This window comes from Babylonia areolata, chromosome 24, assembly GCF_041734735.1.
Source record: "Babylonia areolata isolate BAREFJ2019XMU chromosome 24, ASM4173473v1, whole genome shotgun sequence".
Lineage (NCBI taxonomy): Eukaryota > Metazoa > Mollusca > Gastropoda > Neogastropoda > Buccinidae > Babylonia > Babylonia areolata.
The window spans coordinates 44,071,623-44,088,656 of record NC_134899.1 but is presented as its reverse complement, the minus strand read 5'-3'; the positions used below and the strand labels follow the sequence as shown (position 1 = coordinate 44,088,656).

At 41.3% G+C, this 17,034-nt stretch overlaps 1 protein-coding gene across 4 annotated transcripts; it reads right to left on the bottom strand.

Annotated features, from left to right (window-relative positions):
* LOC143298995 (L-aminoadipate-semialdehyde dehydrogenase-phosphopantetheinyl transferase-like) lies at window positions 1-16,449 on the bottom strand. 4 transcript variants are annotated; one of them, XM_076612058.1, is made up of 6 exons: window positions 16,216-16,449; window positions 15,162-15,324; window positions 13,754-13,982; window positions 10,855-10,976; window positions 6,850-7,071; window positions 1-4,159 (listed from the first exon to the last, which is right to left on the bottom strand). In XM_076612058.1, exons 2-6 carry the CDS (start codon window positions 15,312-15,314, stop codon window positions 3,995-3,997), a joined length of 891 nt encoding a protein of 296 aa, XP_076468173.1. In that variant the 5' UTR covers window positions 15,315-15,324; window positions 16,216-16,449; the 3' UTR covers window positions 1-3,994. The 4 variants fall into 4 exon arrangements, with proteins under 4 accessions (XP_076468173.1, XP_076468175.1, XP_076468176.1 ...); XM_076612060.1 differs by having other exon boundaries at window positions 15,162-15,315; XM_076612061.1 differs by having other exon boundaries at window positions 15,162-15,315; window positions 16,280-16,449.
* Between the last annotated feature and the right edge of the window lie 585 nt (window positions 16,450-17,034).

Here is a 17,034-nt window from a genome sequence, read left to right as displayed (position 1 = left end):
TGCATGTCTGTGTGTGTGTGTATGTGTGTGTGTGTGTGTTGAGGTGTGTGATGTGTATGTGCTGTGTGTGTGAGTGTGTTTGTGTGCACAATTCATGACAAAACCATCAGGAAATATTTGTTGATCATGTGTCAGAAAGAAGCTGATGACAAAGAAAAAGAAAGCAAGTTGGCATCAAAGTAGAATGGATATAACCTGTTGTGTGTCGTCCTGACATAGCTACTCGTGTTACAGAATCCAGCACCTGGTACTATAACAAAACCACACTTGTGTGGTGGTGTTTCACCAAGATGAAGGATCACAGTGTGAGCACAATGTCACATAAGGGTACCTCCCGAATTTTACAAAATTTCAAAGAAATAATTCAAGAAAATAATATCTTTGTTTACTTCTGCATGGCGACCTCTTATCAACTTATTTTCAACTTATTTCCTAGTAAACAAATTTACCCCATTTTTTTTCCTTCGTGTATTTTTCTTTTTAACTGGTGCTAGGAAATACCTGCTTTTTCTGTTACTAAATTTATCTGTAAACAGTGCACATCAATGTATGATATGCATGGATCAAGGTAAAAACATCACATTATACTGTAGTTTGAAAGAAAACTAACACAGGTGCCAGACATGAGAATCAAAACAAAACTGACAAAAATGAAACTCCATGCTGCACAAGTCTGTGATTGGCATTTGTTCAAGCAGGCAACATCTGCACCATATAATAATAATAATATGACAGCCACAGCATCCTAGCCTTGGATGAAAATCTGCATAAAAAACACAATGGACTTTGACTGAAAATTTTAAAAAAACAACAAACAAACAAATAACCCCCCACACCCCTCAAAAAAAAAAGAAAAAAAAAAAGAAAAAAAAGGTAGCACCTAACCCCTGAAAAAAGATAGGAAAAAAAGTAATGGAAACTGAGTGTAAACACATACTACTTCCGGGAGGTTATCGGCCGTAGTTTCGTTTTCTCCGCATAGGCGGATAGTAGTTTGCACAGGACAGGAATGTCAGAGCCCTGCCGGAGTCTGCACTAGTTGGGTCTCGGTAAGTATGTTATTTAAACGTAATTTTAGATAGAAAATTTCCTTTATGGCAAAAGTGAAATAAAATAACTGCTTTGCCTCTTTTTGCACCATCCAAAAATTTTACTATTTTATGTCTAAAATTCAGGCTGCTCTGCCTTGGAGACAAAAAAAAAAAACCATCATTAAAGTGCAGTGCCACCCACACTTTTTTTGTTGTTGTCTACATGCAAGAAGTTTATTTGCAAGAAGTGTATTTGCTTTAGTAACAAAGTGGATTTTTCTATAGAATTTTACCAGGGACAAGTCTTTTCTTCCTCTGATGTGGTATTTTTCTTTTCTTTATGTACCCCAAGTGCATGCTGCAAATTTGTATTTGTATTTGTATTTCTTTTTATCACAACAGATTTCTCTGTGTGAAATTCGGGCTGCTCTCCCAAGGAGAGCGCGTCGCTATACTACAGCGCCACCCTTTTTTTTTTTTTTTTTTTTTTGTATTTTTTCCTGCGTGCAGTTTTATTTGTTTTTCCTACAGACGTGGATTTTTCTAAAGAATTTTGCCAGGAACAACCCTTTTGTTACCGTGGATTCTTTTACGTGCGCTAAGTGCGTGCTGCACACGGGACCTCGGTTTATCGTCTCATCCGAATGACTAGCGTCCAGACCACCACTCAAGGTCTAGTGGAGGGGGAGAAAATTTCGGCGGCTGAGCCGTGATTCGAACCAGCGCGCTCAGATTCTCTCGCTTCCTAGGCGGACGCGTTACCTCTAGGCCACCACTCCAATGTGATCTCAGTTGATTGTCTCATCCAAAAGACTAGCACCTAGACCATTACTCAAGGTTTAGTGGAAGGGGCACGCAATCTAGGTTTTACCTAGCGTTTTTCGCTGGTCATGTGACACTGGTGTGGCCCTCATCCTGTTTATTATGTCAAAACACTTGTAATAAACCATGTTTTGTTAGCTATATTGTTTTGACAACCCTGACTTGGACCCTTGTGGTCGGCTACGTAACATAATTCTATTTGATTTTGATTGTTGAAGCCTATTGAGCAATCCAGCAGACATCTTGTTAAAGACATATTTTCCCCCCAATTATTTGGCAGCAAAGACTTAAGTTATGGTGGCTTCTTGTCTGAACACTTTAAAACGTCAAACTGAAGAAGACTGTGATGAAGCATGATGCACATGGAGCCCTGAAATACCACAATGGTGTGATTTCCAAAATGTCCCCCGTCCCACGAACAACAATTAGCAATGTCCTGTGATTTTGTTGTTGTTTTTTTGTTTTTTTTTGTTTTTAAAATTTGTCCTCTATGATTCTTTTCTTGGGAGGTGGAGGGTATAAAGGTACAACAATTAGCAATGTCCTGTGATTTTTTTTTTTGATTTTTTTTTAAAATTTGTCCTCTGTGATTCTTTTCTTGGGAGGTGGAGGGTATAAAGGTATAACATGGGGGTTTATATAAAAAACAAACAAACCCACAACCACCACCACCACAGAACAATAACGACCAACAAATAAACACCCTTGAATCCCTTTTTAGACCCTCAAAATGTTTAGCATTTTTTTGTGTATTAATTTTCAGGTCTGTAAACAATGTCCAAATTTCATGTCTTAACAGTCTGTCAAGACTCCAAATGAATTTCCTGCAAAATTACATGCAGCCGAGGAGTTGGTTCAACTGGGCTTTTGTTTGGAAAAAAAAAAAGGAAAAAGAATTGAAATTCTTGAGCAAATGTAAAGCAAACCACAGACATTGGTAGAATACATGGAAGTCAATGAGGTATAATAAAAAAAAAAAAATGGCAAGGGACTTGATACTTCATTTCCAATGATTACTATTTGAGTATTGTTTTATACAACAGCCACAGAAAATTTCTCTGTGTAGAGTTAGAGTTGCCATCCCCGGGAAGAGCATGTTTCCATGATAAGGCAGCAGCCTTTCTTTTTTTCTTTTTTCCAGTCTGCAACTGTGTATGTGTATGAGTTTCACTATCAAAGTGGATTTTTCTACAGAAATTTCCAGTGGACAACTCTCTTGTTGCTGTGGGTTCTTTTACATGTGCTATTTCCATACTGCATCCAGGACACACTGTTTATCATCGCATCCAAAAAACTAGCACACAGACGACAAATCAAAGTCAAGTGGGGTGTGAAGTAAAAATCTTGGTCCATGTGGGACTTGAACCTGTGGACACTTGCTTCCTAGTCAGGTGCATTACCACTGGGCCACAGCTGTGCATAATGCAATACGATCAACTCTTCTTTAACAACTTCAAAGCACATCTCTTTTTTCTTTTTTTAAAAGTAATTTTCTTCATACAGCATTTCTGATACATTTTGAGCTGTGCCATTATTCATTACTCATGATTATTCATGCTCAAGTATTTATGACAAATTAGAATGGATGAATGAAGCATATGTACTATGTACACAAGTGATCCCATTTTGACTCCACATAAATAACTGTCACACACACACACACACACACACTCACAAACACACACACACAACACACACACAGATGTCTTCTTGGCTCACTTAGCAAAGCACCAAACTCGCAGTCAAAATGTCAGTTTGAACCACAGACATCCAGCATAAAAAAGTGTCATTCTCACTGCCCATCTCAACATGTTGTTCATCATGCCAGTGTTGTGCTAGATAGGCCCCTTCCCCCAACTTTTCTGGGATGTCAACCCCATTGGCCAGATCACCAGAGGTGGGTGTGGACATTAAACCTGAATAAAACACACACACATTGTAGCACACTCACAAACACACAAAACCTTGACTCTGTTTCCAATCTGACTTGAAAATAGCCTCCACCAGAAATTTCCAGGGTACCTCATCAAAGAAGAGGAACCCAAAGTTTACAGCTGTGGAAGACGATTTTCCCCCACAGGAACTATGAAAACCATTTCATGCTAATCAGAATTCCATCCAGGTTCACCAGCCAAGCATTGCTAGCTCAAGGCAGGTGCTTCTTGTTTGGCGGCAAAGTTCTCCCAGTAGGCCTGGTCTGGAAGGGAGCCGAGAAGAGGAGCACAGCCTGACAATAGTTCCTCGATGCTCCACACCATGAACCGTTGCAAGTTGTCACTGCCTGCACCGCCGGGGGGCGTTTTCCACTGAAACATCATCATCAAATGACTGATTTAGTCTGCACACAGATTGTATTTCATTTCATTTTATTTTTACTTTATTTCCTGACCCACTTGTGTAAATGAAGTGAGTCTTTGTTATAACCTGGTGTTCGGTTGTCTTGTCCATGTGTGTGTGTGTGTGTGTGTGTGTGTGTGTGTGTGTGTGTGTATGTCCATAGTAAATTTAACCAATTCATTTCTCTGGAAATACTTTGTCTGCCAACTCCAAATTTGGACTGAACACTGTGGGGGAAAAATCTTCACAGTTCATCTAACAGGTAGTAAGTCTTCTGGATTAGACTGTATTCTAAATCATGAACGCTTTATTTTGTTAAGACTCCTGGTCCAGAAATTTGTAATTGAGCTCTTCCCAGTTGTCGGAACGTGTTTGGATTTGAAGATGGCATATTGTTTTTCTTGTTCGCAATTAAAAGAAAAGAATCCAGAATCTGGACAGGACATTTACAGTGAAACTAACTACACTATCGACGTGTTTACTGTTTATTTTAAAGTGGACACTGAATTAACCAGAATGAACATAAAAAGAACATAACTGAATCAACCGTAGCTCTCACAGACTTTGTTTTGGTAAGCTTGGCACCCGTACACACATCTGTGCAGATCTGGAGTAAACAGCTACAGGTTGCGGTGTTCCTAGGGCAATGGCAATGTCTCCTTTACCATGAACTTAAAAAAAAATTCTTAGGTAATTGAAATACATCAAAATAATATTATTTAAACAGTGTAACCATCTCAAATACAGTAGCAAAATCTTAGCGCTAAAAAAACAACAACCATGAGTTTATATATCAATTTTGGTTGTCACTTGGCAGATCAGTATTAGCGTTGTGAGTTAGTCTACTTGCTTCTTAACTTAGTACTGCCAGTTAGCTCCCCTGACTTTCCCCACAGACAACCCATTCGTATGGGTAAGGAATACAATCACCAAAAAACAAATGTTAAGATCTATGAACTGAAAACTTCCACACTGATCATCAGTAACACAATGCGTTAGTTGGGGGCAAAATATAAAACTTCCTCCATTCTTATGCTATCATACTGTGAGATGATGAAAGTATCCAGATTTTGTGTTAAAAATTGCACACACTGATGACTTGTAAATGAATCCAGTTGCATGCAGGTCACAGAGCACCAGGACTCTTTCTTCTTTTTTTTCCAGTGCTTCACATGACTTCTTAATATCTTTATTTAACTATTCATTTCAAAGAATCATAGACAGACATGAATATGTGTCAGATGTACCGCCATTTACTTAAACAACTGAACATACATGGATTAACAGCTAGAGTTATAAGAGTATTTGTTTCGGTTTTCGCTGTTGCTTCTCAGTTTGTGGTGATCAATGAAGTAGTGAGATCAAATGATGCATAGCAGGCAAGCAACAGAGCGAGTCTCGCCAAGGCATTCTTTTCTGTGGAATGGAATGATTTCTTCCTGTTTTTAAAATCACGCAACTATATCCTGAAAAAGCAATGAACAATGATTCTGTCCCCCCCCCCTCCTCATTCCTGCACTCCACCCCTTGCACAGCAGATATTATTCTTTCAAAAGCAAAGAAATTACAGTACAGACATTTGAGTATTGCTATATGTCATGTTGGTGTGTGGTGCTAGCATGGCTCAGTGGAGTTTCTCCATGTTTTCGCACTGTAATAAACGTGCACACAAGAAGTTGAATTGCTCTCTCTGTTTATTGCATTCTCTTTCAGTGTTATGGCTCGACTCCCACCTCTCTCACAGTCTTGCTCTCTCTCAGATTCTCGTGCATGTGCATTGTGTGCATTTGTATCTGAACACCCCGTTCACTTTCTCACATATATATTGGTGGTGGTGGTGTGTCCATCGAGATCGATGATGACCATCGTTGTCATCCAGATGGGGGATGGGGGGAGGGTGGTGGTGTGGTGGGGGGAAGGATGCTCATGAATCTATCTGTGAGTGCGCAGATGGCTGAATAGTCCAATCTGCGCATGAAATGTTCGCTGACAGTTGGGGCAGACAAAGACAGGCATATCATTGTCAGGGAGCTTGTTTGCCCGTGACTTTCTGGCCTGCCTCTTCTCAACAGCTGCAGCAGTCCTGTTGGCCTCGCACAACCTGGCGCCTTTGTGCACAGCAGCGCGCCATTTGTCACGGTCCACTGCAGATTCCTCCCAGGAGTCAGGGTTGATATCAAAAGACTATATGTTCTGATCTCTTCCCTTGTTGCAGCTCGCCATAGAAGAGCCTTTTGGGCAGCCGATGGTCTGGCATGCGCGCCACGTGTCCAGCCCAGCGAAGCTGGGACTGCATCAGGATGGTGAAGATGCTGGGAAGGGTGGCTTTTGCGAGCACCTCTCATGACGTAGACCTATGCTGACACATTTGTCAAAACATTTTCCCTTTTGTTGTTGTTGTTGTTTTCTTAAGCCCATGAACACAAAGTACAGCATACCCACAAACATTGTAAAGACTATATGTTCTGAATTTTTTTTGTTTTTTGTTTTTTCTTCTTCTGTTTTTGTCTGCCTTTTTGTTGCCATTATATTTGTAAAATCTTGAATAAAAAAGTTTAAAAAACAACAACTCCAAACCACTGTAAAGACAGACGACCAGAGCCACCTGTAAACCACTGTGAACAAAAACTCCGTAACCTCAACACCCAACATCACTCACCTTGTCTAGGTTTTCCGACCAATGAGCCACAGTGACGCAGTGATCCTCCAACATGGTTTCCTCAAAGTGCCAGTAGGTGGCCGGAGTCCCGTCCACTTTCATGGTGGTGGTGGAGGTGACCTCGTCTGGAGACAGGTCTGTGCCAGCCATGTGGAACTCGAGCCGACTCATCTCAAAGCCAATGCCAGTGCCAAACGCCTTCAGCACGCTCTCTTTCAGGCACTGCACAGCACCGCAAGGAAACATAGTTATGACACTTCACAACGCCACAAGGCATCACAATCATAATCATGACGTTGCACATCGCCACAAGGCATCTTAATTGTAATTATGATGTTGCACATCACCACTAAGCATCATAATCGTAATTATGACACTGCACAATGACACAAGGCATCATAATGATAATCAAACTTTCAAAAATATTTTGAGCTCTCTGTGACTGGTTTTAAGGACTGATGGGTGGTCAGCCCTGAAAGAGTCCCTGTGTGGTCAGATGGGCTATGAGCAACATGATTTGATTTGATTAGTGTGGAGACACATCCTATGTTTACATGCATGTGTAATTCTGTATCAAAGGGACGAAAGACAAAACTTACAAATGCACAAAGACAGAAGGCTGGGGAAGCTTTAGACAGAGAGAGGAAGGGAAGGGAGAGAGAGATTTTGGACAGAGGAAGGTATTCAGGCCAGACCTGAAAGAGCTGAGTGCAGAGGTCTGACAAATCAAAAGAGGGAGCACGTTCCAAGTGTGAGGTTGAGAGACACAGCAAGAGCAGTTGTTGACTGTGAAGTGTTTGAATCTGAGAATGCGGAAAAGGGTGGGCATGAAGCTAATATAGCCAGATGAGGTGTAGAAATGAAAGCAGTGACATAGATAGGATGAGATAAATAGGATACATTTGGGGAAATGTGAAAGAACAAAAACAAAAAACACCCCAAAAATAAAAATAGAAATAATAACAACAAAAACAACAAAAAACAAATGAAATATGTCTGATGTGTGTTGGTTTGTTCACCACAGCTATTTGACAGCACAGTCACTTTCACACAGTGCACAAAATGTTTCAATGTGACTGAGTTAAAAGAGAAAATTAAATACACCTTTCAACACACATACATATATGACACCAACACATCATGTTTGTGTATACACACAGTCTCTCTCCCCCATACGCACTCACATGTTTATACACACTCAATTTGCAATTGCAAATCTGAATTGGTGCTGTTAATAATTTATCACAGTCACATGGGTGCAACTGCCAGAAAACCCAAAAACTGAAAGTCAGGGGTCAAGGGGCTGCCCAGGTCTCTGGAATGGTACAGGGGTAGTGCCCTGTTGGGGGGCCCAGGGGGGCAACGCCCGCCTGAAGCAGAACAAAATATAAGACTTAAAAGGCATTTGGAAGGCTCTTGTGCAATCAAGAACAGAAATGTTCATCTAAAAATCACTGATTTGGTTACATGTTGTGTCTATAAACAGACACAAAGTGATAAAACCATGAACACACACTGTTTAAAGACCTTAAATGGTGGAAAAGAACTCATCTTAACCATGAATGAAGATCAAATATACAAATGGTGGAAAATATCTCACCTTAACAATGAAAATTAAACAGCTGCTTGTGAGGAACTGTTTTATGTAAAATGCAAATGAGTCGAGTAAGGTCCAAAGTCCTTTCAGTTCAAGTTCACCCTGGCAACACTCATCCACATTTCCACACCTGTTTGGTGTATTCTTGTAAAAAAAAATGGTGCACTCTTCCTGAAAATGGTGTACTAAGCAATCATGTCCAAGGCTGTGATTCAGCTTCCTCATATACGCCTGTATTACTTATAGATTGCAGATTTCACATTAATTCTATCACTATTAGTACTACTGATTTCAGCTTATCCCAGCTGACCATCCAGGGCCAACTCATGAGCATGGTCTTTTTTTTAACCTCCAATGTAAACAGCAACATGCAGAGTTGAAAAGAAAAGCCAACACTTGCACTGTGAAACAGTGTCAGAAATTGACAGATCCAAGTAAGATTCTACTTGCTGGGGTCAACATTTACTGCTTTTCACTTGCCCAGTTTAGCAACTCAATGGAAAATTTGCTTACCAGGATGGGTTTTGTACCAACATGGCTTCCAGAAACATTAATACACTAAACCTTAACACACACACACACAAAGAACAATGAATCATATAAGTCTAAAATCTGAGAGCTATCATGGCCTTCTGTCTAAAAGTTGTGGGTGGAGGGGGGTGAGGGAGGCAAATTTCAAAGGATCGTATGGAAAAAAAAAGAAGAAAAAAAAGAAGAGAGAGACAAAAAAAGAGAAAAGAACAAGCTATCAGAATATCTAGATCATTTGTCTTCATAAACTGTGTCACACACACACACACACACACACTCACACACACACACACACAGAGAAAGTGAGGGACAGACACAGAGAGTGTATGTATGCATGTATATGTGCATGCTGTATGTATGTGTGAATGTGTTTCAAGGGTTCACATCGTGTGTATGTGTGTGCGTGTGTGCATGTGTGTGTGTGTGTGTGTGTGAAAGATGGTGAAGGGTCACAGTTCCAGAGAGGGAAAGTGGTGCAGACAGCTGTTTCATAATCTTCATGAAGGGGGGGATGGGGGGAGGCTTGAGTGCAGAGTTTAACAACCAACTGAGAGGTGGTGTCTGGTGGAGGGAAGTCAGAGGAGCGAGTGAGGGTGTAGTCTAGTGAGAGGATGAGAAGGAAAGGAGGAAAACTGAGGAGGTCATGTTTGTGTTGACTTGATTTCAGTTATGAATATGATTCTACAGAATGGCGGTTTCCTAATTTTATCAACACACAGGACCTGAACACGCAAATGAAGGGGAGTGAGAGGTGAGAGGAGAGAGACACAGAGACATAGAGAGAGACATAGAGAGAGACAGAGACCTGCAAAGAGAGAGAGAGAGAGAGAGAGAGAGAGAGAGAGAGAGAGATCACAGTCAAAGTACAGGAGGGGAGGGAGGGTGGTGAGGAGACCATGGAAAGCACTACAGAGATTTTGACAGTTCTGCCAGTTCCAGTGGGAGTGGAAGTGTGAAGTGGAGGTGGAGGAAGGTTGGGGATGGAGGAAGATGGGCACAGCAATTCAGTACATTGCTCTCTTGGACTGACTACACGAATGGGTAGGCGCTTTTTTCTTCTCTCCCAACCCCCTTCCCCCACTCCAACATTTAAGTTAGTTTACATAAAAATTATCCACTTTTCCACATGGGTGCAACAGCTGAGTGGTTAAAGCATAGGACTTTCAATCTGAGGGCCCTGGGTTCGAATCAAGGTCACAGTACCTGGTGGGTTATGGCTGGATATTTTCTCTGATCTGCTAAGTCAACAGATAGACGGACCTGCCTGTGCTTTAGCTTTGTGTGTGTACACATGAAACAGTTCAAACACACGGATTAAAGATCCTATAATCCATGTCAGCGTTTGGAGGGTTGTATCATAGTCAGTCGAATCGTGTCCAACTGTGACCACCAAAACAGCAGAGGAGGCACCTACTGTCCTGACTATCTGGGCTAGAATTTGTTTATAGTGGAGAGTGTCTTGCCAAAGTTACATTCCCACTCTCTTGGCCAAGAGGGTTTTAGGACAGTTGGTGTTGGGATGGTTCTCAAAGGCCAACTAACCCCCAAGGCTGCAGCACTAAGAGCTAGTGCAATCTTGCCTCCAAATTTCAGTCACAGTCCTTCACAAAAGACTAAGCTGTAAATGACTTCACAATGCAGTGGAGAAACCATTAATCATACAGCTCTCACTTTGCTGTTGGCTTACTGTAAACTGATGTCAATCTGTGATATACGCCGAGTGGTGGGGGTTATAGAAACAAGAACATACCCAGCATGCATGTCTCCAGAAATGGGGAATGGGTGCCTACATGGCACAGTAAAAAAAGCCCACTTGTATGCACAAGTGAACATGGGAGTATCAGCCCACAGAAGAAAAAGAAACCCCAATATCTCACCCAGATACGATAAAAGACCTGCAGTTGCTCCATGTCACCAGAGCGACTTCGTACCGCTGCCCATTCAAGCTCTGTCAGGTGTCGTGACATCAAGCGGAAAAAATCTTGTACACTTGTTTTGCCTGTTAATAAAAACAAAAAAAAAAAAAACCCTTAAAAATACACCATCAAATAAACAACCAAATAAACAAAAATCAAAACAAAAAACCCCAATTATCAATTTCCATTCACTCATACGACAAATTATCACTAAAACACATTTGTGAAAATCTATCATCAGTATTATGAACTGTTGTTATGTTGTTTATGATCAACATATATGCAGATTGTCATGACCAGGCTTGAAACTCAAACCCACACTCATTTTCAAAATAAAAGCTTTACAAAGCACAAATAAACTTACCAGACTAGGCTGGATTCTAAGCCATGTGAAGAATACAAACTAGTATCTATATAAACCACCTGAAGACAAAGCTCTGTCACATATTCTAGTCATTTTTGCTGCTGCCAGCTGACTTTTCTGATTGTTCACTATACCTTGATGGGCTGTGATTTGCACCCCTAACCATCAGGATCTAGACAGATGTAAAGGAAACAAAAAAAGTTTTCATCTTTTGCTGCTTTCAGCTCAGCTAACCCCACAGGGCCTTATGAGGGCTGTATGATAAGTTACATGAATGATAGGATGTGTGGTATTTGACAGCACTGGCATTGCTTAACATTGTGCTCCCTCCCAACCCCCTCTCTGTTTCTTATTGGTGGAATGGTGGCCTAGTGGAAAGCATCCACTTAGGAAGTGAGAGAATCTGAGTATACGGGATCAAATCCCACAATCGACAATATTGTCTCCCCTTCCATAAAGCCTTCAGTGGTGGTTTGGATGCTAGTCATTTGGATGAGAAACTAAAACCAGGTCCTGTGTAGCATGCACTTAGCACAAGTAAAAGAACCCATGGCAACAAAAGAGTTGTGCCTGGCAAAATTCTGCAGAAAAGTACACTGCAATAGAGCAATACACTCTCCCTGGGGGCAGCAGCTTGAAATCTGTTGTGACAAAGTGTAATACAATACATTTGCATAATGTTAAATATCATGGTGCAAGTAAATCTGAAAGGACATCTGTCCTTTTCAAACAAAATGGAAATGGATATATAACAATCCCTTGATCATCAGAAATTTCTCCTGCTGAATCAAGTATTTTTTTTTTTTTTCCTTCTAAATTTCCTTTCTGCAACTCTATCCTCCATGCTATCTCAGTGACGATATTCTAATGCCACTTTACCCAAATCCCCTGTGCCCAGCCCCACCCAAGCTTGTTCAGTCTCAGTCACAAGGCTGGCAGTCCACCACATGGATATATACAACTGTCTGATTTCAGTTCCTATATATACACAACACCACATCCGCTAGACAGATGCCCGACAGCAGCATAACCCGCTGTGCTAATCAGGCCTTGAGTGCATGCACACATATTTGTATACCTATCAGAATGGATTCCTTCAATAGAATTTTGCAAGAGGGCAACATATATGTTGCCATGGGTTCTTTTTCAGTGCACCAAGTGTATGCTGCACATGGGTTCTTGGTTTATTGTCACATCCGACTGACTGGATGGTCAGTTTGATTTTCCAGTCAAACTGGGAAAAAGGGTGAGACTGGGATTTGAGCCCAGATCCTCATGGACACAGTACTGGTGGATAAGCAATGTAACCAATCTGCAACTTTGCTTAACCCTTTCGCTGCCAGGAAAATAAGATTTAAGTGAAATCTACTTGCCAGGGTTTTTTTCACAAAAAACGGGTATAAATTTTCCAAAAATTCTGTGCTCTTTGTTATTGGAGAAAGGCCCATAAAAGTATATATTTTCTGAAAGGTAAATGAATAAAGAATACAAAACACATGCTGTTTTCCCATTTTATATATTTTTAGTGACATGCTGTTGTTTTGAAATCAGTGTTTTGTTTTTTGTCACATTTCAACTTGTTCATTACAAACATTAGTCAGGTAATTTGCACAAAAACATCATATTTTCTGGACAAATGGATATCTGCAAACACAATATCATACTAGAACAACCACAATATATATATATATATATTTAAGAGATAGATACACAATACATTGTGACTTCTCCAAGTGATAAGATGGATGTGAGGCCACGCTCCCTCAGTCTCCACCCCCCTCCTCCTCACCCCTCTCACACGGTCACTTGATTCAGTTCTCATCAGACCGCGTTGGCTGCGTGCCAAGAATATCGCTCTGCTGCTAATTCGGTCATCTGTCGTCTGCTAACATCTGTACAGCCAGCATCACTCACTGACAGTCGCATCTTGGCCACTCTCTTGATTACTCGCTTTATTTTCTATCAGATCGTCCTAAAAATGTTCATCTCTATCTTCTCCTTCGAATTTACGTTTCAATTCTTTCTGAGCATCAGCTAAAGAAAGAAATCATGGTTGATTTAGTTCGTCACGATCGCATGTCTTGAGCACGGTGTCAGTCCGACATTTTGTTGAGCGAGCGAGGAGAGAAGTCAGGCAAACACTTGGACAGTGACCCAACCAAAACGTTCAAATAAAGGACTGCTTCATGATGTAGATGGGGTTTCTAGCTATGAATAGAATCTAGAGAGATTCCCCAGGCTAAAGCTACCACTATTTTTGCCAAGGAAGTGAATGCAAACCAGGGAAAAGTCAGAATATTTCGATGACGAGTTATCTCGTCATGCAGGCAGCGAAGCATACATGCTTGCCATGACGAGTTATCTCGTCATGCAGGCAGCCTAGGGGTTAAAGGGATATCCTGCTACCATAATTGTCCGGGTCATACATGTGTGTACACCAGCGGATACACACCAGCAGACAACCCACTGATTGACACTATGTGTGTTCAAACTTACGTGGCCACTCCACTTTCATGATGTCTGCTCCCACTTGTCCGCAGTCCTCAGCGGCGAGGATAACGTAGTCCCCCTGGTGAGAGATGTTGAAGCTGCAGTCCAGTCGGGGTGTCTGTCCGTCGTCATTCAACGTGACTGGCTTCCCCTTGTCTGTGCGTCCCAGCTTCACGCTGTGGTACGGAATGTTCAGCATCGATGAGACCACCCGACGAATGAGAAGTCTGCCCACCTGAGTGGGAAGAAAGTTTCAATGTTTGACATTGATGCTTATACAAGTTATAGTCCAACCAACCACACAGGGCCATATCAGAATTGCATAGCTAAATAAAAATTCAACCACATTAAACACAAAATTCTGTAGCATCTGAAAAGTTCTAAAAAGGGGAAAAACTCCTGCAAAATAACACAGTTCATGACATACTGTCTTAATCATTAAGCTCCTAATGGCAAATGAAAATAGGCTGTGGTGAGGAAATCGGCCTTTCCTCTAAACTTTCATCCCATATGTCAAAAATTTGTAAACAAGGTTAAAAAATACTTCAAAGCCACACAAAAAATAAAGAAATACAGAAAGTAACTGTCTGACAGATATAGATATTATATGGACTGTAGAGATTCTGTTCGTCGGCAGTCCACAGGGAACCATCGATGTTAGGTCGCCTGGAGGCCACACACCAGAGGAGACCCTGCACTGCTGCTGAGTCACTTCGGTGGTGTTCAGTGGTGCCTGTTCTGTTTTCACGTACTTTGGACACCACCTACTAAGCCCCCTACTAACGACAATAATGGCTTAGTCGCGGAGCCAGACTGAGTGAGCGTCTCTCCCAGAGTGGAGACCGCCACCACGTCCCTCAAACAACAGCCCCCCCATGAATCTGCCGACACTGACGACATTGACAGGACTCACCCCAAGCACGGAAGTGGAGGGGTATCAAAACTGAGATCACCATGAGAGCAGGGCATGAAAGGCCACAGACTTTGAGACTATTTTGTTTATATTGATGACGATGAAGGAGAAGGAGGATGACGATGTTGCTATGGAGGTCCATTTTGGTTTGGGGACTACGTGACAAGACTGTACTCTACGCTTCCTGTCATAATGATATCCCGGCGTTAACCAGGCTCGAGAGATACAGACACTTGCAGTGTTGGTCAGGTGATTCTGTTCAGTTCAGTTCAGTTCCCCAAGAAGGCATCACTGCGTTAGGACAAATCCACATATATGCAACACCACATCTGCTAAGCAGTTTCCTGAACAGCAGTGCAACCCAACGCACTTATCAAGTCAGAGCGTAGAGAGAGAGAGTGAGAGAGAGAGAGACAGAGAGAGAGAGAGACAGAGACAGGCACAGAGAGAGAGAGAGACAGAGAGAGAGAGAGAGAGAGAGAGAGAGAGAGATTGACAGACCATTGCTGACTTTGCATCCTTCTTGAAGACAAAACGACCAATGCGATCTTTCTCTTCAGACTGGATGCACTGGGCAGCCAAAGTCCACTCCTGCTGAGTTGGGTTCCATGCCTTTGCTTTCACTGCTAAACGCACACTGCCCCGTGGTAACATTCTGCAACAGCTAAAGAAAAATTCTTCAAAATGGATGTATCTGTGTATGAATGTGTGTGTGTGTGTGTGTGTGTGTGTGTGTGTGTGTGTGTGTTATGTGTGTGTGTGGTTATGTGTGTGTGTGTTAAGAATATACACTGAGAAGGAGTGTGTTATTCAAACATTAACTTGCATATATCATATGATCTAACTAAAAGAATGTGCATGAAGGTGGCAGAATGGTTAAGATGCTTACCTGCCAATACAGTGTCCATGAGGGTCTGGGTCCGAATCCCGCTCTTGCCTTTCCTACCAAGTTAGACTGGAAAATCAAACTGAGCATCTTGTCATTCGGATGAAATGATACCTATCATGTGTGCAGCATGCACTTGACACATTGAAAAAGAACCCATGGCAACAAAAGCGTTGTCCTCTGATAAGAATATGTTATAAAAAAAATCCACTCTGATTGGCACACATGGCCACTCAAGGCCTGATAAGCACGTTGTGTTACGCTGGTGTCAGGCATCTGCCAAGTACATGTGGTGTAGTGTATAAAACTATAAAAAAACATTTGTCTTGCGGTACTGGTCTCCTTGAGAAACTGAAACTGCATGCGTTGTTTGCTGGTATTAGTGCAAAACTATTGTGTAAATGGGTGATGTTATCAGTTGATTAAAATCATGTGTTCGAGTGCAACCACATGATACACACACCAAACACTTTACTGACTGATAGCTTTCGTGTCGCATGTGGATCGTGGATGCGGACATAAGTACAGAATTATACAAGTAAGCTTGTGACGTTTGAAGCTATTTTGTGGCCGATCTGGGAGATTATTTTTTTTTTATCATTTTTTAAAATCATTTTTTAAAGATTTCGATTAATATTTAGGGGGATTTCGAAAACAATACCCACCAACCTGATCACGTCACTCTCCCTCGCTGGCGATAAACCTCTCAGCTCAGTCCGAGCCCATCACTCACCTCTAGATATTATTCAGATGCAGTCCCTATCACAGATTCGTGAAGATATTTTGCTAAGCTCTTTCTCTCTCTTGAAGGGCGCCAGAGAGGATTCATCAGCTGCAATGAATTGCTGAAGCCGATAAGTCCTGTACTGTTAAAAGAAATAACATCTATCTGAGGCAGACGATTAATCTAGGGGAAGTAACTATCGTCGATTTGAGTGATCGGAAGTATGGACTGAGTTTCAGTTTCAGTTTCCGTAGCTCAAGGAGGCGTCACTGCGTTCGGACAAATCCATATTCGCTACACCACATCTGCCAAGCAGATGCCTGACCAGCAGCGTAACCCAACGCGCTTAAATAGACTGAAAGAAGAAAAAGAAGAAAAAAAAAAAAGATATCACTGCATTTGCTTCTGCGTTCAAAACCTGACTAATAAAAGATATTTTAATAAAATGTATTCAGTGCATCCAACCAAAGTCTTATTCAAATTGTAGCAAAAACAAAATACCCCCCGCCCTCAACAACAACAAGAAACAATAACAAAAAACACACAAAAAAAACAACAACAAACAAACAAAAAACAACAACAAAAAGAAAACAAAAAACAAAACAACAAAAACCAAATAAACAAAAGAGAACCACATCCATTGACATACATAGCTAGCTGTCAGGGCAGTGGCATCGCTTATTGCTTTGAAATACAAAAGTTCCTGATTTTTTCTTTCTTTTTTATTTCCCCATAACTCATTTTCTTATTTTAGTCATTTTCTT

Bases quoted from the DNA above. Each gene is read 5' to 3' on its own strand.
- LOC143298995 (XM_076612058.1), bottom strand. From the start codon at position 15,314: ATGTTACCACGGGGCAGTGTGCGTTTAGCAGTGAAAGCAAAGGCATGG. The intron at 13,983-15,161 runs GTCTGTCAATCT...CTTCCCACTCAG, and splicing joins AGGATGCAAAGTCAGCAATG to GTGGGCAGACTTCTCATTCG. The intron at 7,072-10,854 runs GTGAGATATTGG...GGTGCTGTGCAG, and splicing joins AGGTCTTTTATCGTATCTGG to TGCCTGAAAGAGAGCGTGCT.